This window comes from Myxine glutinosa, chromosome 4, assembly GCF_964187855.1.
Source record: "Myxine glutinosa chromosome 4, kmMyxGlut1.1, whole genome shotgun sequence".
Classification (NCBI taxonomy): domain Eukaryota; kingdom Metazoa; phylum Chordata; class Myxini; order Myxiniformes; family Myxinidae; genus Myxine; species Myxine glutinosa.
In genome coordinates this window covers 191,708,182-191,730,654 of record NC_136264.1, presented here as the reverse complement: position 1 = coordinate 191,730,654, position 22,473 = coordinate 191,708,182, and the positions used below count along the sequence as shown (strand labels likewise).

At 43.9% G+C, this 22,473-nt stretch overlaps 1 protein-coding gene across 1 annotated transcript in view; it reads left to right on the top strand.

Moving 5' to 3' along the window:
* Window positions 1–22,473, top strand: part of CADPS (calcium dependent secretion activator) — a 434,176-nt gene that overhangs the window by 66,903 nt on the left and 344,800 nt on the right. Inside the window, exons 3-5 of the mRNA XM_078776828.1 lie at window positions 6,460–6,546; window positions 7,535–7,831; window positions 8,056–8,136. Coding sequence (XP_078632954.1) covers window positions 6,460–6,546; window positions 7,535–7,831; window positions 8,056–8,136 — 465 coding nt within the window. The remainder of the gene's footprint in view (window positions 1–6,459; window positions 6,547–7,534; window positions 7,832–8,055; window positions 8,137–22,473) is intronic.

The window sequence follows — 22,473 nt, the reverse complement described above, 5'->3', positions numbered from 1 at the left end:
TAAAAGCTGTCGAAAACAAAGCAAAACAAAATGAATTGGAAGTTTACCACCATCGATGGATTTTGAAATCGCTGTCATTTACACTACCTTATTTAACATGTTAACATAGGTCTTCGTGCCTGTTGTTTATATCCTTCAGGACATCCCTAAAAAGAGTAAGTTTCCTGTTTGGAATGATTTTCAATTATTTTTGACTGACCGACGCACAGAGTAAACCAATTACTTTCCCCCGCTTTGCGCTACGCTCGCGGGGTAACCATCCATTACAATGCCACGTCTGTCATAAAATGAGAGGAGTCAAATAATTGGACACCTTGAATTGTTCCATTATCCATATTGCAAGGTTACTCAACGTGAGAAGAGGAACTGTTAATGACCTCATAAGACGCTATGAAGCCACTGGATTACCAAGGGGTTGCCAAGAAGTGCACAGCCCAGGATAACTACTCCCTCTCAGGACCGATACGTTCACCCGAACCATCTATGCAATTGGTTTCAAACTTCCCAGAGTACTGCAAAACACACTCCCTCGACCTCACAGGATAAGTGTCAACACTGTCTTCCAGCGTCTCCGTGATGCAGGGATCCATGCTCGTCATCCTGTTCCCGTGACGCATCCAATCATGCCTGCAGTGGTTAAACCAACATGTCTGATGGACCCGGAGCCAATGGGCAAGGAAAGTGTTATGTTAGTGACAGATCCAGGTTTCTCCTCGAAAGGCGTGGTGACCATGCATCGGTCTACAGAAGACACAACGAGCGATATGCCACAGTCTGTGTCCAGGAAGCCACGCATTTGGGATGCTGGAGTGTCTTGATGTGGGGTGGTATTGCTTAAACCTTTCACACCAACTTGATTTGTATCCATGGCAATTTGACGGCAGATCGATACATGAATGAGATCTTGCAGCAACACGTCGTATTGCCTACCCTTGAACAACAATTTTCAGGAATCGTTTTTCTGCACGATAATGCTTCTGCTCACAGGGCGATTCGAATAAGCATGAAAGCCAATGTTGATGTCATGTCATGGCATCTTGGCCTGCCATCTCACCAGGTATAAATCCATTTGTACATCTCTGGGATATCATTGATCGTCACAGACCCTCAAAGAGTCGGACCAGGAGTCGGGCATGGCCTCCTATTCCCCAGGCTCAAATGCTCATACAGTCACTGATGTGACGGATCAATGCAGTTATTTCTACCAGAGGTGGACATACCCAGTATTGAGATTGTTACTTCCATGATTGATCCCACTGTGAAAACATTCGCCACAACGCAGCATTACGTGATTCGGTCACAATGAAATGGACATGTAGTTACTCAGAATTTATCTCTGTTGGAGGTTTGCACCTCATCTGTGTCCCATGATCTCATGTAGATGAATGCCATTAGCAACAATCACGTACTCTGTATTTTTATGGCGGAGAGTGTATTACAGAATCTTCCTTCCTGTCTTTATTACACTGTCACCACCATAATAATGGCTCCCATTGGTTATCGAGCACAAGGAAAATTTAGTGGTAGTAAATGGGTAATCCGTGGGGTTATTTGCTAAAAAACGTTTTATTTGCTTCGCTGTCTTTGCATGACACGAATATCTTAAATTAATGATGATAATGCATCTGCATCTTTTATTGATATTTCATGCAATTTTACCTTTCCAGGTTCTCCAAACATTTTTCCAATCCCCTTTGATGTTTCATTCTTTTTCTCTTTTTCCATTAATGTTTACCCTTTAGGCCATATTTTTATGGTATTTAAGGTTCTTTGGGACAAGGTCACAATACGTCGATCCCTTTGGCCAGCAAGCCTGTATGTGGTTTATTCATCCTGGACCAATGAGTTTGGAAGCCGTCCCTCCTGCCCCATCTGTCGGCCTGCTTGTCCCTAGTTGATATAGCCTTAGTAGTTTACTGGCTGACCACCTGCTTAGCTCAAATAGGCTTTTTCCAACCCCAGGGACCATCTCTTTCATAGCTCTCTCTCTCTCCCACCCTCACTCTCTGCACCGTTGCACTCTCACGCCTCTCGTCACAGTCCGGTTCCCTCATGCCTCCCGCACAAAGCTATTACGACTCCATTATCGCCCGCCTCATGGGACCCTGAACCCGTGACCTTGTTTTGGATACGGAGTAAGATGACCGTTCGGCTTACCGAAACATCGAAGCAGGATTTTGTTGCTTGTGACTGATTCGTTTTCATGTCGTGCCGTGTGGACCATCATGATTGCTGGAGACCTTTTTATAAATATTTTTTCCTCTTTGCACCACTGCTGGCTGCTTGGACTTGCGAATGCATTGGATGGAGTTCGTCGTTCACCTTTTTTTCACTTGCATCATAAATTTGTTGCTCGTATTCTATAAAGTTATCAATTATTTGTGTCAGGATGTTTGTAAATCGATTGGTGAGTCGACTTTACTGATTTAGGTTTTGGAGTTTTTAACCAACCCCTTTGTTTCCTACTTTACATTACTCTCATAGATGCACCTGCAGTACACAGTACTTCTAAAATCGTCATTTTTCTGGCTCCACACCCGTCTGACACCCTGCCTGCCTGTCCGACACCCTGCCTGCCTGTCCGACACCCTGCCTGCCTGTCCGACACCTTGTCCGACACCCGGCACACTGCCCAAATCTCCGACTTCACAAAGTTCATCAAACGACAAAATAAATTTGCCAGTAGGATGCAAATACCAATAATCAGTTGTTTACTTGCCAAATGTGTTGCGCTAGTCATATGGAGTGTTTAAAGGGAAAAGTATGGGGAGGCATGTGACAGTTAAATGGAATGATCTGGGAAGTAAATGCTGTTTCCGTGTTGATAAACATAAACCCTAATATGCAGTCATCGTGAAATGGAATTGTACGGAGCAGAAAAATTGTGGAAAAGTTGTGGACGGATTTGGACGAAACTTGGTGGACAGGTTGTGTGTGTGACATGGACAAATAGATTCAATTTTGGTGAAGATCCGAATATGGATTCGGATACGAGAGTTATTTAATTTTTAAGTGATTCTTCACCATTGAGAGATTGGGCGAAAAGCGATATATGACATGTTATTTAAAAAAGTTATGGACGAGTTATGATTAAACTTAGGGGGTGAGTTGGTTGGGTGACAAGAACAAGCTAATTAGATGTTCGTGCAGGTCCGAATCCAGATCCGACCTCTCAGTGGGATACAAAACGTAAAGTGTTCAGCCTGACGGAGGTATGCTCTCTACTGAGTGCCGTTCTAGTTTTGCCACTGCAATTTTGTACACACACACACACACACACACACACACACACACACACACACACACACACACACTCGAGACCAGTGTTTCTCAACTGGATTTACCAGACGACCCACCTGTGCTTGTATTTGGTCGCCGCGACCTGTGTTATCACCTACAAGTGGTAAAAAAAAAGACAGGAATTGGGATTTTGAAAAAAAAGATACTTTACTGGGAAAATACTGGGTTTATTCAAGTAGGTTTTTTATCTGAAATATGGATTCATCTGAAATATGCATTTTATCTGAAATGTCTTGAAGGCAACCATTGGCATGGTCACTGCGACCCGTGTTAACGCCTACAAGTGGTTAAAAAAAAGACAGGAATTGGGATTTTGAAAAAAATATACACTCTACTGGGAAAATACTGGGTTTATTCAAGTAGGTTTTTTAAATCTGAAATACGGATTCATCTGAAATATGGATTTTATTTGAAATGTCTTGAAGGCGACCATCAGCATGGTCGCCGCGACACGTGTTACCGCCTACAAGTGGTAAAAAAAGACAGGAATTGGGATTTTGAAAAAAAAGATACTTTACTGGGAAAATACTGGGTTCATTCAAGTAGGTTTTTTTAATCTGAAATATGAATTCATCTGAAATATGCATTTTATCTGAAATGTCTTGAAGGCGACCATCGGCATGGTCGCCGCGACCCGTGTTAACGCCTACAAGTGGTAAAAAAAAAGACAGGAATTGGGATTTTCAAAAAAAAAGATATGGCTGACAAGAACTCTCAGTTATTGAACTCAATAAGCTGTCCAGGGATTGGCTTCGTGCAGACCATCGGCATGGCCGCCGCGACCCGTGTTAACGCCTACAAGTGGTAAAAAAGAAGAAGACAGGAATTGGGATTTTGAAAAAAAAGATACTTTACTGGGAAAATACTGGGTTTATTCAAGTAGGTTTTTTTTCTGAAATATGGATTCATCTGAAATATGCATTTAATCTGAAATGTCTTGAAGGCGACCATTGGCATGGTCGCCACGACCCGTGTTAACGCCTACAAGTGGTTAAAAAAAAGACAGGAATTGGGATTTTGAAAAAAATATATACTCTACTGGGAAAATACTGGGTTTATTCAAGTAGGTTTTTAAAATCTGAAATACGGATTCATCTGAAATATGGATTTTATTTGAAATGTCTTGAAGGCGACCATCGGCATGGTCGACGCGACCCGTGTTAACGCCTACAAGTGGTAAAAAAAAAGACAGGAATTGGGATTTTGAAAAAAAGATACTTTACTGGGAAAATACTGGGTTTATTCAAGTAGGTTTTTTATCTGAAATATGGATTCATCTGAAATATGCATTTTATCTGAAATGTCTTGAAGGCGACCATCGGCATGGTCGACGCGACCCGTGTTAACGCCTACAAGTGGTAAAAAAAAGACAGGAATTGGGATTTTGAAAAAAAAAGATACTTTACTGGGAAAATACTGGGTTTATTCAAGTAGGTTTTTTTTATCTGAAATATGGATTCATCTGAAATATGCATTTTATCTGAAATGTCTTGAAGGCGACCATCGGCATGGCCACCGCGACCCGTGTTAACGCCTACAAGTGGTAAAAAAAAAGAAGACAGGAATTGGGATTTTGAAAAAAAAGATACTTTACTGGGAAAATACTGGGTTTATTCAAGTAGGTTTTTTTTATCTGAAATATGGATTCATCTGAAATATGCATTTTATCTGAAATGTCTTGAAGGCGACCATCGGGATGGTCGCCGCGACCCGTGTTAACGCCTACAAGTGGTAAAAAAAAAGACAGGAATTGGGATTTTGAAAAAAAGATACTTTACTGGGAAAGTACTGGGTTTATTCAAGTAGGTTTTCTATCTGAAATATGGATTCATCTGAAATATGGATTTTATCTGAAATGTCTTGAAGGCGACCACCGGCATGGTCGCCGCAACCTGTGTTATCGCCTACAAGTGTTAAAAAAAAGATAGGAATTGGGATTTTGAAAAAAAAGATACTTTACTGCAAAAATCCTGGATTTATTCAAGTAGGTTTTTTTTAACCCAGGTGGGGAAAACTTGGTTGGGTCTAATAGCGGCAGCCCTGACTACAGCAGTAACAAAAAGGCTGGAACCTGGGCCATTTTTATTTCTTTTTGCACATGTCAATTTGGGTACTAGTCTTACTCAGCATACACCGTAGCTCGCTTTCGACATCAATCAGCCTGTTTCCAGCTTTTGTTTTGATCACGACTCAACTTGAGAATGCATGGGCAAGTCATTTGGAACAGCACTCGCAGTTGAGTAACTACTTCGTGCAGACAGTTCATGACCCACATGGAAACCCACTCATGGCCCCTTTGGGGGTCATGACCCACTGTTTGAGAAACACTGTTCTGGACCCTGGAAGTTCTCTATTGGAATGCTGTGTAGCTGCTTTCAATGTCTTCCTTTCAATGATCATCTTCATTCTTATTATCGGAATAACGTACTAGCAGAAGTCCATGGTAAAAATACCACGATAGAAAAAAGGTGGATTTTTATTCTTGCACCGGTTAAAAGAACTCATAAATGGGAGTTTCAATAAGGAATGTCTTGAAGTGTTGTATGCACCTGTTGTACGCACTAAGAAAAGAAGCGATTAAAATGAGTTCAACAACTTATTGATTTATTCAAAACAATTGATTGGGCAAACCTACCATAGTTTACCATAGTTTAGGTTTAAGAACACAGTACAGGCTAACCACAAAGTCTTGTTCAGGTTAAAAAATTATATCACAGCAAAGCCAAAAGAGTTACAATGATGCGGTGTTTTGCTATTAGTAACATTATTCATAAAGTTTGTGTTCTTCAATACACCTCAACATGTGCACCTTGAGTGGCACCTAACACGTCTTGACAGCTTTTACTTCACAAGTTTTTTTTCTCTCCGAGGAGCGTTTCCGTGTTTCAGGGTGGGACAGAAAAACAGCATTGTATATATAAATATGCCAAAAGATATATCATTGTTGTTTTTGTTTTCAAGCAATGGAAAGAGGCAAAAATCACAAATATCAGGTGAATATGGAGGTTTATTTGGAACTGTAATCTTACCCTTGCCCAAATCTCACACACAACGGCCACACACCATGTTTGTGTTGTTTGTTTTCATCAACTCTTGCAGTTATCCTACATTCACACCATTTTTTCTGTATCTCCCTTCCCACCTCCCCCCAACTCACAGGTTTTCCTCAAGGATGAACGCATCATCGGCATGGTACAGGCTGGAGGCCTCTCGGTAGCTGACATGCGTGAAACCTTCCGCAGACAGGTGCCATAGCTTCGTTTCAAATCTCCATGCTGTTGGGTGGTAGTCATTGACGTATGGAATTGTTGTTGGCGGCATCAGAGGGTTTTAGGTATTTGAAGTAGTGATAAATGTAGGGGAGTACTTACTTTTTCCACATGCGAAATTTGCATTTATGTTTATTTAAATTATACAATGGACTACAAAATGTAAATAAAATAAAAAAACCACCTTTAGAGGCCATTTTTCCCCGCAAGCGGGGTTTGGCCTTTTTCGGGAACTGTGGTTGTTGTTGTTTTTTCGGTCCCCTTTTTGAAGCAATGTTTTATGGCCGGATGCCCTTCCTGACGCGAACCCTTTTTGCCGCCTTTAACGACAAGCAGGGAATTACCAGTGAACTGGTACTCAATTTGCCGACCTCGGAAGGATGACAGGCTGAGTCAACCCCCCTGGCGTTAATTCAGCGATTGACCGGGATTCGAACCCAGGATCCTAGGATCCTAAGCCGGCACCCTAGCCGCTAGCCCAACACCAGGGACTTTCCAGCCAGCTAGCTAGCTGTCCAGCTAGCTTTCGAGCTAGCTGTCCAGGGACAGGGAACACCAGGGACCAGGGACCAGGGACAGGGACCAGGGAGGGAAGGGAGTGGCAGTAAATGTTTCATGATATTTGTTATAATATATCACCTTTATCTATCAGTATTGTTGAATTGAAGATCAAATAGCTGAATGTTGAAATATGTTGAAAAAGTCAAAACTTTACATGGGGTGTACTTACTTTTTCACGTGACTGTATATATATATATATATATATATATATATGACACGTTATGTCGGATGCATTTGGCGTACATGATGCGTGAACGACAGATTGCCCGATCAGTGAAAGTCGAGCACCTGCGACGTTGTTGGGATGAATGGATTAAAAGGTTGGCATTTCTGATGTCACCGAGTTTGGCTGCACCTGACCACCTGTTCACAGTGCTCTCCTTAAAGCGATAACTTGTTTGCAGGTGACGCGAAGGATCCGCAACCTTCCTGAAATTGACGGGCTGAGCAAGGACACGGTGCTCTCCTCATGGATGGGAAAGTTCGAGACGATCGTCTCTTCGGCATTGATGGGCCGTGACCCGAACGCCGTTGAGCAGGAGCCACGCAGGGTTTTGGGACGTGGTGGTCCAGGGTCCGCACCACCCGGCGTTGGCGGTGCTACCGAGCTGCTCATGAACAAGGAACAGCTTTATGACATGTTCCAGCAGATCCTTGGAGTGAAACGATTTGAGCATCAGCTTTTGTACAACGCCTGCCAGGTGCCACAGGCTACACCAGAGTTAAAAGGCTGGGGAAAGTGGGCTTGTGTGAAATATATGAGAAATAGGAAGGCAGAGGGAGTTGGAGGAGTGACTGTGGATGAAATAAATATATTTCTAGGAACGCTCTGGTGGGGATGAGGCTGATTAAAGGATGTTGTCTTTGTGACTTTAATGATATATTTTTCACAATTTAAAAAAACTTTCTCTCCCCATACTCGCAGCTCGACAATGCAGATGAACAGGCAGCACAGATCCGCCGAGAACTTGATGGGAGGCTGCAAATGGCTGAACAGATGTCGAAGGTTAGTGAGCAGTCGAGTCAAAAACAAGGCACCGGTTTCACTGAACGACGTTTTACTCGTTGTACGCAACTCAGGTTTAGTTATCCATCTGTGGCATATAAACAATAAAGAACAAGAATTGATTTAATATTGCTTAATTGTGCAGGTTTTACTTCCAGGTTTATGTCCTGGTATCAGGGATGTTGGTTTTGAGGTCACTTCAAGTCCATCTCCATATACCTTTCTGGAATTGGACTTGGACTTACTAATGAAAGATTTGGATTTGTGCTCAAAAATCGCTTGATTTGAGACCAGAAAAAGGTCAGTGAAATCCAATGTAATAATGGTTTCTAATATTCAGGTGTAAAATTTACTTTGCTAGCGATACCTGTGGAAAAAAATAACTCCACTTTTAAAAACACAAGTTAAAGGGTGAGTGTACAAAGTATGTCACAAAAGTACAAACTATAAAAAAATGCAGAAGTATCTAAAGGTATTCTGAGGCTGTGGTAAAAGAGGGAATAGGGTATCACAGGGTATAACAATTTGCTCAGAGATTTTATTGCGAGTTTGGATTTGAGGCGGTGTAAAACCCCTTTTTAATTCTCGCCGGGTTGGACTACAGTTAGATGGCGCGCACACACAATGAACATGTCAAATTAAAAGTGTTTGCCACTAAAAAGCGTCTGAAGCATGGGAGAGAAGTTGTTTGGACGTGGAAAATAATGGCAGCCATACAAGAACGTACGTTTGTTTAAAATGGCTAAAACGTGAATAAAAGAGGGAAAATCAACAAATGGATATAAACTTGTCAAGGTACATAAGGTGGGTGATATATTGTCCAAAGTTTTTTGGTTTTTTTTGTGTACAAGATGGAGGCTCGTGCAAGAGCTAACATCAATCACAAAAAAACAATCGGGCAAACAAAACATACAATAAAGGGAGCGGGAGACAAGATGGGGGGAGAGAGAGAGAGAGGGAAGCACACAAGTACAACAGCAGAGAACAGGGACATCGGGAGATCTGTGGCAGGTAGAGAGCTGGGGGAGAGGAGGCATGGGAAGGGGGGTGGGGGGTGGGAGAGGTATAAAACACATGGACACTGCTAGGACTTCCAGGAAAGAAAGAAGTCGGTATTTCAAAAAAAGTGGATCTGGGGTGAATTAACGGGGGTAGAAAAGATCAAGGTTTTGGATGGGGGAAGATAAGAGATGGTGGTGAACAGCTGTTTTAAAGACCTGGAGGGAGGAGTGGGATTGAAGAGAGTGTGAGGGAGTTTGTTCCAGAGGCGGGAGAAAAGAGGAATGAAGGAGTGAAGGTGAGCAGAGAGTCTTCGGACACAAAGTCAATTGTCAATCATGTAAACGATTTGCTCAAAAATACCCGACTCCATATTATACAGTATGGTATCATAGATTACTATAAAGTCATTCATTCCTCCTTCTAAACATACCTGTTGCACATGATATTAGTGATATTGTTCTGTAGCACCTCATGCACACTCACCTCTTCTCTATGATGTCAGTTCATAGCTGATGACAGCAATGAACTGTCATCCTGGTGTTTCATCAACGTGTGTGCCGTCCCTCGGATGGACGTTAAACAGGCGATCCATCTGACGGCCTTTGTTGGTGGATGTTAAAGATCCCACAGTGTCCATCACGAGGAGTAGGCGATCCATCACCGGCATCCTCAGCAAATTACAAATTCCTGCCATAACCAGCAGGGGGCGTCGCAGTGGCACAGCCACACCCTCGGCCAATGATGCTCCCTCACAACCTAGTGCTGCATACAAACGAAGACGAAGAAGCCCCTTCTGCGCTATAAACAAATGGACCTTGGTGATCGACAGGTGAACGGCCGTCTTCTGATACAAAGGGCAACTGACATCATTGTTCTTTCATGTGATTGGCTAGCTCTGATTTGATTGAGATGTTCACTTCAAATATTTGAGACTATGTAAACTGGTCAGGGGTAGTTGTGATTTTTGCATTGAATGCTATTTCTTCTATAATTAATGCCTTTGGAAGGGGAAAAGTTGTTGTGGATGGCATTGGCCACCACAAAGCGTGGAAGAGTTGTGTAAAGGTATATAGATTACACATCTTATCATGTGAAACACGTGAAAAAAGGATGTATTATAACATGTAATTGCTGCTGGCGTCGTGGCTGTGGTGGTGGTGGTTGTTGTTGTTGCTTGGTTGCTCCATCTGTGTACTATTATATATATTTTCTATTGCTTCAAGAAGTATTACTATGCGGTATATATTTTTGTGCTCCTTCCGTGTCCATCACACTTTATTCTAAAGGATTCCTGGTGTTGTACCAATGGAATCGATACATTAAAGCTCCAGATCTTACATCTTCTTCTTCCTCCATTTGAGAAACAGGCTTCCAAAACAGGAATTTCTGTGTGATAAAACGGACTCAAATGTTAGTTCCAAGTAAATCGATTATTATCTTTCCAGTGGTATGATTTTTATTATTCTACAACATCAGGAACCCTTTATAATAAAGCTGATGGATGGGAGCTTCTCCTTTTCGTAATAGATAATGCAATATTACACCCTCATTAATTATTTAGTTAATTATCATTCATTTTAAGTGAACTTTAATGTCGTTGTTTTCTGTAGCCAGAGAGATCCAGCTGTCCTTGTGCACCTATGATGTTGCCCACATTTTTTTTAAACCGCCACCGAAGGTGGATCGGATGGAGGCCATGTTTTCACCATTGTCGTTGTCTGTCTGTCTGTCTGTCTGTGAGCAGGATAAGTCTGAAAGTTATGGACAGATTTAGATTAAATTTGGTGGTGATGAGGACGAATTGATTAGATTTTGGGGAAGATCCGGATTCTGGTCCGGATCCGGATACTGGAATTTGAAAAGTGATTCTTCACCATTGAGTTAGGATCAAATATGATATATAGAACGATATTTCAAAAAGCTATGGATGGATTCGGACGAGACTTGGTGGACAAGTTGGGTGTGTGACAAGGAAGAATTTATTTGTACACCTAACTGTCTGTTGTTATCCCCATTTTAACTCAAGAACCTATCGGGCATCAGCTGTTTTCACACAGCCAAAAAATAATTGGATTGTTCCTCAGAGGTTGTGCTGACATTTCTGACCTGTCACTGTGTTCAATAGAGTATCAACAACCTTCTTATGGATGTCTGTAGTACATGAAGGAGAAGAGCAGGTAACAGTTCTCATGGGAAATCATCACATGAGAATGATGGAATTGCCTAGGATAAGACTCTGTTGGAGTAGTTCCATTGCTACAGCCTTCTATCGTCTTGTATCTCATACGAGCCATTTGGTAACCGCACCTCACTCATACGTGGTACCTCACGGCTGGTCCCATTCACAGTTATGTTTGTTGTTTTAGATTTTGTTCAACATATCAGGTTCCATGAAAACGTGGGACTTCTTCCTGTACCAAGAGTGGGCAAGGGCCCTCTGCTTTAAATGCACAAAAATGTGGAATGCGAGCGATTACTCATTCCATCATGTGAGCCGTCACAAACAATGGGAGGTGAGGATGAAGGAATACGAGGAGGAGGAGGAGGAGGAGGAGTAGGAGGAGGAGCAGCAGCAGTAGTAGGAGGAGGATAGCTGCAGGAAGAGTAGTAGTAGCTGTAGTAGTAGTAGGAGTAGTAGGAGTTGTAGGTTAGTCCTTTAGTAGGGTGGAGGAGTAGATTGGAGGAGTTGTTGGAGGAATAACTTGTGGAGTAGGGTAGAGGAGTAGGGTAGAGGAGAGGGAGAAGTAGGTTGGAGGAGTGAGTTGGAATGGGTTGGAGGTGGGGGAGGAATAGGAGGAGGATGATGAGGAGGAGAAGGAGGAGGATGACTAATGCAGAGGAGGAGGAGTATAATGATGAGGAGTGTGTCTGTTCTTGTATCACACATGTGAGCAGGGATATTCAAGTTGTGGACCCTGAGAGCAAATGTTGCAATTGATAGAAACCATCATGATAATTAATTTATTGCGACCTTTTTCAGCTCTTTTCTCAAAGAAATCCACTTTTTATTACCAAAAGTGTTGGCACAGGAAATATGCAGAGTTATTAACCATTCATTTTGTACGCTGGTTCACACTAACGTTCACATTTGGTAACAAGCACAGCTCGGATTCGAGTAACTAATAATTTGCATCAATTACTGCTATGTTTCAGTTGTAATCTTGCGCCATTCTAGGTCTTTCATGTTCTTCTGAATCGGTCTACCAAAAGATTTATCCGACGTATCCTATTTTAACATTGGTGTGACCTGTTCTTACCATTTTCCAAGGATATTGCCAACAGTTGATTTTCTTTGGAACGCTCATTGTGACAGAAATGTCACGAACCTCTGGCACCCAATAACCAATCCATGTTGAAGGTCAGTTGGACCTTCACCTTCTGTACAACTGAGTTTCGAGATCTAGTCATGTACACCTTTTAGAAAGCACATGCTAGCTTGGTCAGTTCCTCTGTATTTAGGTGTACTGTCCTAATCCGTTTAGTCATGTGATGTACATTCAACTGTGGAAGGGATGTGAAGTACATGAGATGAGATCATGAACCATGCTCTATACAGAGTGTCGGTGCTGCCGAAGCATTTTCTATGGCTAGAGAACCAGAATCCTCATGGGCCGCCAATCCGACACAGGGCAGGAATTTGTAACTTGGCCATGGTGCTGGTGTTGCTCACCTACTCTTCGTGAAGGACACGGTGGGATCTTTAACATCCACTAAGTATTTTTTAGCAGATGAGGTGCCCAGTTGAATGTCCACCCGAGGGATGTCTACCAAGATGACAGTTTATTGCTGGGTCGGGATTCAAAACCAGCCTAGACTGCTTGGAGGCGAGCGGGCATACCTCTCGGCCATCCCGTTAGCTCCGAAGAACCTAGCCTTGCAAGTCTTCTCATTGTTATCGTGTGCAACGGGAGGGTAAAAAAATATGGCAACCCCTTTGCCAATAAACCACCGGACTATCTTCGATTCAATGATTGTCCAAATTTAGCATGACCTGTTCTATCTCAGGGTTATACGAGTATATTATGTTGAGAGGTGCTTGTGGCAGCAAGTCATCGGTTGTTGTGTGTCGAGTTAGGCGATAGGCTGTACATCTCGTAGACAGCAAGTTAATGGTACCGGTACTATTTGTGGAAATCTTTAGAGGGGAAAAAAATTGTACAATTCTTCTGACACTGGACTTTGAGCAGCAGATGCTTTGTCTGACATTCAAAGCATAGGGCAAAGCCATTAATTTTCTTGTGAGAGATGGATTTCCATTGCGTGGTAATTTTTAGACAAAATAAAAAAGAAATAAACGAAACAAAACACACCCTTGATCATATCGTGTGATTATGAAGGCGGCTGTGATAATTGCACCACCGCGGTGCCATATTTTGTGCATCTTCCGTTCAGTCCGCGCTCTTCCTACACATTGCACCGTGGATGTTGCTTCATTTCCAGGCGGCACGATGGATCGGGTTAAAACTGTGAGGTGACGACAGCGAGAAGAAATATTTCACAAAGTCAACGTAAAAAAACATTTTTAGATATTGATACATAAAAAGCCTGACATGAGATATTATAGTCACTTTTATTGGCACGTTCCCATTTCGTTTTATCTGGTGTGATCTGCTGTTTGGCGATTGCCTTTCGCAGAGTGACATGGGGGCTCTGAAATTGTTATTGCCAAGGTGGGGAACTTCGCACTTCGAAGTTCTCTTCCTCTCGATTTCCTAGCGTCCAGTAAAGGGAAATTGGCCAGGGTGTTGTTACGGATTCGTCACTTCCGTTGTTGTGGTTTTCATCCACCGTAAACATTTTTGATTCCATGTATTATTATTGTTGTCGTTTAAGGGTTTCGTGTGGTTTAATTTTCAAAAGATAAAAGTTAATGTTTTAAATGAAACCGGAACCGGACGACGAAGAAGAGGGAGAGAAGAAAAAAAGAAGGCGGAGCGAGTGAGTCGGACAAGAAGAAGCCGAGCGGCGTTGAGGTTTTGAGCCAACGCTAGCGAACGGAGGTCACTAGCGAACCTTTGGGTTTCCCGGGAAAGGGATTCCTGCGACAGAATTGTTATCACTGTGACAGATCAACCTGCGTGTCAGGTTTTGCGGTGGATTCTGAAGAGAATCATCGTCATCGTCGTCGTGCGGTTATGTCTCGAGTACGGGCCGTCGGCCATTTTGACTCGCGCACTTTGCGCGTTGAGCAAGGTTTCTTTGCTTAGCTTCAGCCTTTGCGCGTCGCGCAAGGTTTTTCTTTGCTTCGCTTCAGTCGTTTTCACCGCTTTCAGACGTTTATCTGGAGTGTGTGTGTGCAACGCGGATTTTGAAGGTAACTCTGAGGTTTGCTGACTGTGAGCCGTGAACCGTCCATACCTGAGGGTGTGATTTCCCAGTCGCCTGGAGGGTGCCTTTGGATTTCCCAGTCGCCTTGAGGGCGCCTTTGTACAGCTTCGGCCACGTGACTGTGATTGTCATCCGAATGGGATTCTGGTCTCGATTGGACATCGTTCTGACGATCGCTGGAGCGGATCGACTTTGGCTTGAAGCCGGGAAAGAGACATTGGGAATGTTCTTGTTTCACTCACTTGGAGCACAGTGAGTTATATATTACGAAACTGATGGTACCATCATAGGATATATTTATTGTACTTTTGAATACTATTATTGTTGTACTGTTGTTCTTGTGTGATCTTAATACAATATTTGCTTGTTGGTAACAATTGGTGTGGCTTCACCATTGATCTTTGACATACAGAATAACACAGTTTTCTGCCGTGACTCCACTCGGGGCTCCGAGGTACACCGTGACCAGGGGGTCGGGGAGGAGCACGTAACAGTGTCCAAAAGGTGCGCTATTCGAGAAAAGAAATTCCTTCTGAGTCCATCTTGAAAATGAGAAATCCTTGTGTCCAACTTGTCCACCCCATGCATGCTTGTTTTGCGTCCTGTTTTTGTCTGTTATGTCTTGATCCATTCAGTGTACTAGCTCTTCCATGAGCCTCGACTATGTATAATATATATATATATATATATATATATATATATATATATATATATATATATATATATATATATATATATATATATATATATATATATATATATATACATACATACATACAGACTTGGCATTTAATATGGAATATTTTTTTTTTTCTTGACTTGGGTTTACTTTCTGAACTCGGTATATCAATCTGGTGAGTTCCTTTTACGCTTCGGTGATTTATTTGTTAAAAGAACCATGTCACTGATTGTCTGTCACAGCAAGAAGTCAATAACAGGATTATATCACAGGTGGCGTGACAAAATGTACGGACAGGTACGTTTGACGATTGGCTTCACAATCGGGTATATAAGGGTTGTTGCGTTCTGTATTAGTGGAAAACAACTGTTGCACGTCTACAAAAGTTATTGCCGCTTCCCCTGGTGATGGTCCGTCAACTCGACAATGCTGTTTGTCATTTAGTGGTGGCTTTATGAAATTCCGGCATGAAACAGCGTGCTATTGCTTGGCAGTATGGCATCACTCAAGGTTAGGTGTCAAAGATCCTGAAGCGAAATGCTCAGAGGGGTGTCCCTACTCCAATACCGAGGCCAGGACGTCCCCGCCGAACCACAAGGAGGGATGATCGCCAGCTGCACCGGTTAGTCCGCAATGGCCGTACCAAGTCAGCTAATCGGCTTAGGGCTGAGTGGCAGCAACTGACAAATGTGCCTGTATCCAGAAGGCTAGTCAACCAACGACTGGTTCAAGCAGGCTATCGTGCCAGGCGTCCCCTGAGAAAGCCACGCCTGACCAGACAACACCGCCAGCGCCGATTGCAGTAGGCCAGAGAGCACCGTCAATGGCAGCCAGGACACTGGAATCACGTGATCTTCAGTGACGAGTCTAGATTTCTGGTCTATCGTCAAGATGGCCGCGTCCGAGTAAACAGACAAGTGCATGAAGCCTACAACGAAGATTGTATAGTGCCAAGAGTCTAAGCTGGAGGTGGTGGGGTGACCGTTTGGGCTGCTTTTCGTGCAGGGGGCAAAACTGACCTGGTTGTTCTGAATGGAAACCTGAACCAGTTCAAGCACAGGGCCATTCTGGAAGAAACATTGCTTCCATTTGTTCGTGCAGCCTTTCGAGGAAACTTTGTCTTCCAAGATGACAATGCACGGCCGCATCGTGCTCGCATGATCCAACACTTTCTTGCTGATCGTGGTGTGGAGCATATGGAGTGGCCTGCCATGTCCCCGGATATGAATCCGATAGAGAATTTGTGGGCAGAATTAACGCGTCAAATCGACAACTTGGACCAGCAGCCTGCCTCTGTGCGTGAATTGCAGCAGGCTATTGTAACTGCATGGCACGTGATTCCTGTCCAAACCTTGGCAAATCTCGTGAACAGCATGCCTTAACGTGTACGTGCTCTCCTGAATGCTCATGGGGGTTACACAAAGTACTGAACTGTAATTTTACTGTCCGTAATCCCAGTCGTAATTTAACTTTTGTTTTTGTTAAAAAAAATTTGGGCCAATGTGCAAAATAAAGAGATACTTCTGGAAAACGCACAGAAGTTTAACACAGTACTGTCCGTGAATTGAGTTCGATATCAGTTTACATCACTTTCAAGGATCAATTTATTTGCTTCGAAATGTCAAATGTGGTTTTTGTTTCTCTTAAAGGTCACATTAACAAAATCTAGAATAATTTCAACATAATTCCAATGAACCTTTGGTTCTAAGTCATCTTGAAAAGTAAGTTCACCCCCACAAAAAAATATTCCATATTAAATGCCAAGTCTGTAAACGTAGTGTGTTCAAAAAGTATCCGACCTTTATTTTTCGTGCGTAAAAAAGAAGAAGCTAGGGAGGCGTTGATTGGTGCACGTATGTAGGCGATCCTAATGCGCACGCGTGAATTTTTTCCCACCTGCAGAAGCTGTCATTCGATGGCAGACCGCCGATGAGTGAGGACATGTAAGTGAGCGCCGTCGGATTTTCGTTTTTGACAAAATGACGGAAAAACTTGAACAACGCTACTGCATCAAATTTTGTGTTTCATCAAACTTGCATCAAAACTGCAACTTGGTTTCTGGGTCGTACCCATAGACCCAGGACTCATCGCCAGTGATCACTGTGTTGAGGAAGCTGGGATCGCTGTTCACAGTCTCCAGCATGTCCTGTGCGATCTCCAAACGGAGTTGCTTCTGCTCAATCGTTAGTAGCTTTGGTACGAACTTCGCTGAGATTCTCCTGAAGCCCAAATCCTCCTTCATAATGGAATGAACGGTGTTGAATCTTGCGGATCGTTTCCACTTGGGAATCGCCAATCTTTACACAAAATTTGATGCAGTAGCGTTGTTCAAGTTTTTCCGTCATTTTGTCAAAAACGAAAATCCGACGGCGCTCACTTACATGTCCTCACTCATCGGCGGTCTGCCGTCGAATGACAGCTTCTGCAGGTGGGAAAAAATTCACCCGTGCGCATTAGGATCGCCTACATACGTGCACCTACATAAAACCTACGTAAAATCGATTGCCTACATAAAACCGCCTACATAAAACGCCTACATCGCCTACATAAAACCTACATAAAATCGATCGATCGCCTACATAAAACCAATCAACGCCTCCCTAGCTTCTTTTTTTTTACGCACGAAAAATAAAGTTCGGATACTTTTTGAACACAGTAGTATATATATATATATATATGTATATATATATATATATATATATATACTAGGGCATGCCCGTACTATATATAAGCGAGGACGTGCCCGTACGTGGGTGCCCGTTCCTTGCAAAAAAAAAAAAACTGCAAAAAAAAAAAAAAACTGCAAAAAAAAAACAATGGTTTGGTCCATTCGCAACGACCACAGAACCCCCCCCCCCCCTCTATTTACATGAATGGTTTGGTCCATTCGCAAAGCCAAAGCGAACGACCACAGAACCCCCCCCTCTATTTACATGAATGGTTTGGTCCATTCGCAAAGCCAAAGCGAACGACCACAGAACCCCCCCCCCCCCTCTATTTACATGAATGGTTTGGTCCATTCGCAACGGCAAAGCGAACGGCGAACGGCTAAATCGCCATAGCTCGGTAAGTACTTGTCCGATTAATTTCAAACCTTGAAAAGGCACATCCTCGGGTCCCCAGCAATATACCTGGCAAGTTTCAAGTATATCGGACCGGTAGTTGTCGAGAAACAGCGGTCACAGACAAACGTACAGACGTACAGACGTACAAACGTACAGAGATTACTGGAATTATAGATAGATATATATATATATATATATATAATTATATCTATAATTATATATATTATTATATATATAATTATATATATAATTATATATATTTATATATATATATATATATATATTATATATATAATTATATATATAATTATATATATAATTATATATATAATTATATATATATATATATATATAATTATATATATAATTATATATATATATATATATATATATATAATATATATATATATATATATATATATATAATATATATATATATATATATATATATATATATATATATATATATATATATATATACATATATATATATATATATATATATGTGTGTATATATATTGTTGCGGATATGAGGACTGTATATTTTTTTGATTGTGTGAATTATTATTATTGTTTATTCTGCGCCCCCTGCCTCCGGAGCTGTGTAAAGGTGAAAGGGCATCCCATAATTAGTCCACAAGCATACACGTCAGCCAATAATAGAATACCCCTGTTCGATAGTTATAACTTATTCTGTGTTTTAGGGTAAGGCTGTGTCTCCCATTAATTGAAGTACTCCATTGCACCAGTGAAAGAGAATAGATCCCCTTTCATTCCCATCCCCAAAATCTCCATTTCCTTCACATCCCTTTTCGTCATTGCCAAGCCTCGATTGCCAATTACATCCCCTCCAAAACCACCATTGAACATGTGCTCGGGTCGGGGAAGAGGGGCGTGCCCGCCCGTCGTCATCAAGGGCGGAGCCAGAGGGTCGCGTGACCAACCAGGGCCGAGGTGAGCACACCGATGGGCGTGTCCTGAAGGCCGGCGGCTTGATCGCCGGAGGCGCTATAAAGGCGCGCGCGCAAGTGGCGTTGAGGAGTCGGTGGTGAGGAGTGAGTGGACCAAGAGAGAGAAAGAGTGGTTGGACCAAGAAAGAGAAAGAGTGGTTGGACCAAGAGAGAAAGAGTGGTTGGACAGGGAGACGTGCAAGAGTGTTGTTGAGTGGAGGGTTTGGACCAGACGAGTCAGACGAGTCCTGGCAAAGCAAGCGGCGGCCACAGCAGCAACAACACCCAACAGCCGCTTGGGGCCTGGACGGCGGTTTTGAGCAGGGCCGCGAAGGAACGGCGGCTGCTAAACGCGCCGATCGTGCTGCAGGACCCCCTTGGACCTTCCTCTCCCTCCAGCCATCCACCTCCTGCCTTTCCACCCTTCTTGTGTACGTGAGTTTGTTCTGTGTGTCTTGTCCCTGGGTATTTAATTAAGTCTGTATAAGCTAGTATTTGCACTGTGTCACCTGCGTCTTATGTGTTGTAAATAAACGTGACTGCTTTCTTTTTGCTTGTGTGTATAATAAATCCAATTACTCTTCTGTCCGTCTTCTCGTCTTATTCCTTTTCCTCTTTGCATTCGTCGTTTTAGTCTTTTCCAGATTGGGCAGCTGCGGTGCGATACGGCCAAAGTTCGGGGTGAATCGGGTGAGTCGGGGAACAACTGTTCGGTCGCGGAGCCTTCGCTCGGCAAACAACATCCTAAACCGCGATCAGTAACAATTGGTGTCGGGAAGTGAGATTGGACCCGAAGCGCGCTTAACGCGCTCAAAATTACAAAGTACCGAAATTACTTTTGTTTCACAAAACCCGAATTTTGAAATCGCGCCATGGCTGGTCAAGGCGACGGGATGCCGGTGGGAGAGATAGACGGGGTAGAATCGACCCAGGACCTCAGGGAAATGTATGTGGATGAAAGAGAGGAGGAGAACATTGGCAATGTGGTTGAGGGGGTATCAGGCGCACAAAATGGCGCTCTCGCGCACGAGGTTTCAGGCGCGCAAAAAGGCGCCTCGCACGTGCGCGCGGTAGCCGAGCCCGCTGTATCAGCGGGCTTTAACATGCAGCCGATTGACATGCAGGCCCTCATTGCGCAGCTACAGGCAGCTGTACAGATGAGTATGGGAGACCAAATTGGAGGTTTGAAAAACAGTATGGGGGTAATGAGGGACGAATTGAGGGCTGATAGTGAGAAAATGGAAAACAGAATGGGGGAGCGACTAGGAAATCAAATCGGGGAATTAGACAAGAAATTTGAGGGGTTAGACAATCAGATAGAGGGGATGAAAAATGGGTTAATGGGGCTAGAAAATAGGATGGAAGGCAAATTGCGGGAGATAGGGGAGCAATCCGCCCGAGAAATTAAACAAATGGGAGAGCAGATAGAGGAGGTAAAAATCGGGGTAGAAACCAAATTGGATGCTCAGAGGGATGAATTGGGACAGATGAGGGTGGCATCTACAAAAGAGATGGAGGAGATGAAAGAGGGGATACGATGAGGTGTGAGTGAGGAGGTCTCGGGGCTACGCGAGGAGGTAAAGCGAGGTGAGAAGCGTATGGAGAAAGAGGTGAGAGATGGGACGGCAAAGTTACAAGGGGGAATAGAAGATCTGACGGAGGAGGTGGAACAGCTGACAGAGGGACAAACGGAGTTAGTGGAGCAGGTTCAAAGGAACACTGCAGTACTCGGAGGGTTAAAGGCGACATAAAAAGAAATTAAAAACGAATTAATAGCGACACAGAGGCAATGTCAGATGGTACGTGAGGGACTGACAATGAGGGTGGACGAGGTGACAGAGATAATGGAGACAAAGGACCGGCAGGTGAGGATGCACATAGAGACGGTCACGGTAGCCTTAGAGGACGAACTTGAGGAGACGCACCGGGAAATAAAAGAGGTGAAGCAAAAATTAGAGGAAGTGGAAGAAGAGGTGAGTGAAATTAAGAAGAGACGGACAGAAACTAAGAGAGAAATAAAGGAGGAGGTAATGGAATTGGTACAAGGTCGGTGCTCAACTCATGATGTGCTGCTCACTAACCAAATAAAGAGTTTGCAGGTGGCAAAAGAGGTGCGGAGACGAGGTGCCAAGGTGAGTGGCGATATAATCGGAAATGTACATGATGTGAGGAAAGCTTCAGTCGGCTTGGGGATTGGTTTGGATCCGGGTGTTCGTGAAAGGCCGTTGGTGAAGTGTGCGACAGGTCTGGTGTGTGAAAAAAGAGGTGTGCGAGAATGTCCGACCATGGGGTGTGTGAGGAAAAAGTGCGCGCCGACCAGTGAGTGTGCTGTCGAGAGTGAGTCGGTAGTAGCGCGTGTGCGAGGGAGCACATGGAAGCGCGGTGTGGTGAGTGTTACGGAGGAAGTAACGAAAAAGTGTGCGCGAGAAAGGTGTGTAACGGACGGGTGCATGGGGAAAGCGCATGCTGTCAAGAGTAAGGGAGAATGCACGCCTGTGGTGAGTGTTACAGAGGATGTAACGGGAGAGTGTGCGCAAGAGTGTGCGCGAGAAAGGTGTGTAACGGACAGGTGCATGGGGAAAGAGTGCGCTGTCGAGAGTAAGGGTGAGTGCGCTGTCAAGAATGGAGGTGAGAGTAGTGAGAGTGACACGGAGCGTGAGTTGGTTGTGACAGGTGAGCGAGGATGTACACCTGGAATGGAAGGATGCACACCTGGAATGGTAGAGCGTGTGTGGGAATGCACACTTGACTTGGTCGTGAGGCACGTGGTTGGGTGTGCGAGTGAAAGCACACCTGTGATTGTCACAGAGGAGGTGACCGAGGAGGGGGCGCGAAGAGGTGTGTTGGTGAGGTGTGCGAGCGATGAATGTGTGCCAAGGTGTTCGGTGGTCAGGTGTGTGACCAAGTCTGTGGGCGGAATGAGTGTACCGAGGTGTGTAAGGAAAGGTACGAGGAGCATGGGAACAGCTGGAGGTATGAGCAAGAAAGGGGTAGCGTATGCGTGTAAGCATCCAGGTGAGGCATCGACGGTAACCGGGTTAGCGGTTAGAGCGACTTATAGCCGAATCGGGCCCTCGGTGCGTGCCGGGCTTCGCGTGCCGCGAGAACCAGCGGGGATCCGAGCCACGGCGGGTTCGAAAGGACCGCCGTACGAGATCCACGCTGGGCCTCGCTTTGAACGGCCGCGTCCGTGCTCCACTAGGCGGAGCGGGCAGCCCAATAGGAAGGGTCGTCATGGCGACCACTTTTTGTTGAGACGTGCCGGCAGGTCGAGATCGGGACATTGGATGGCTCCACGCCAAGGTGGTGCGTG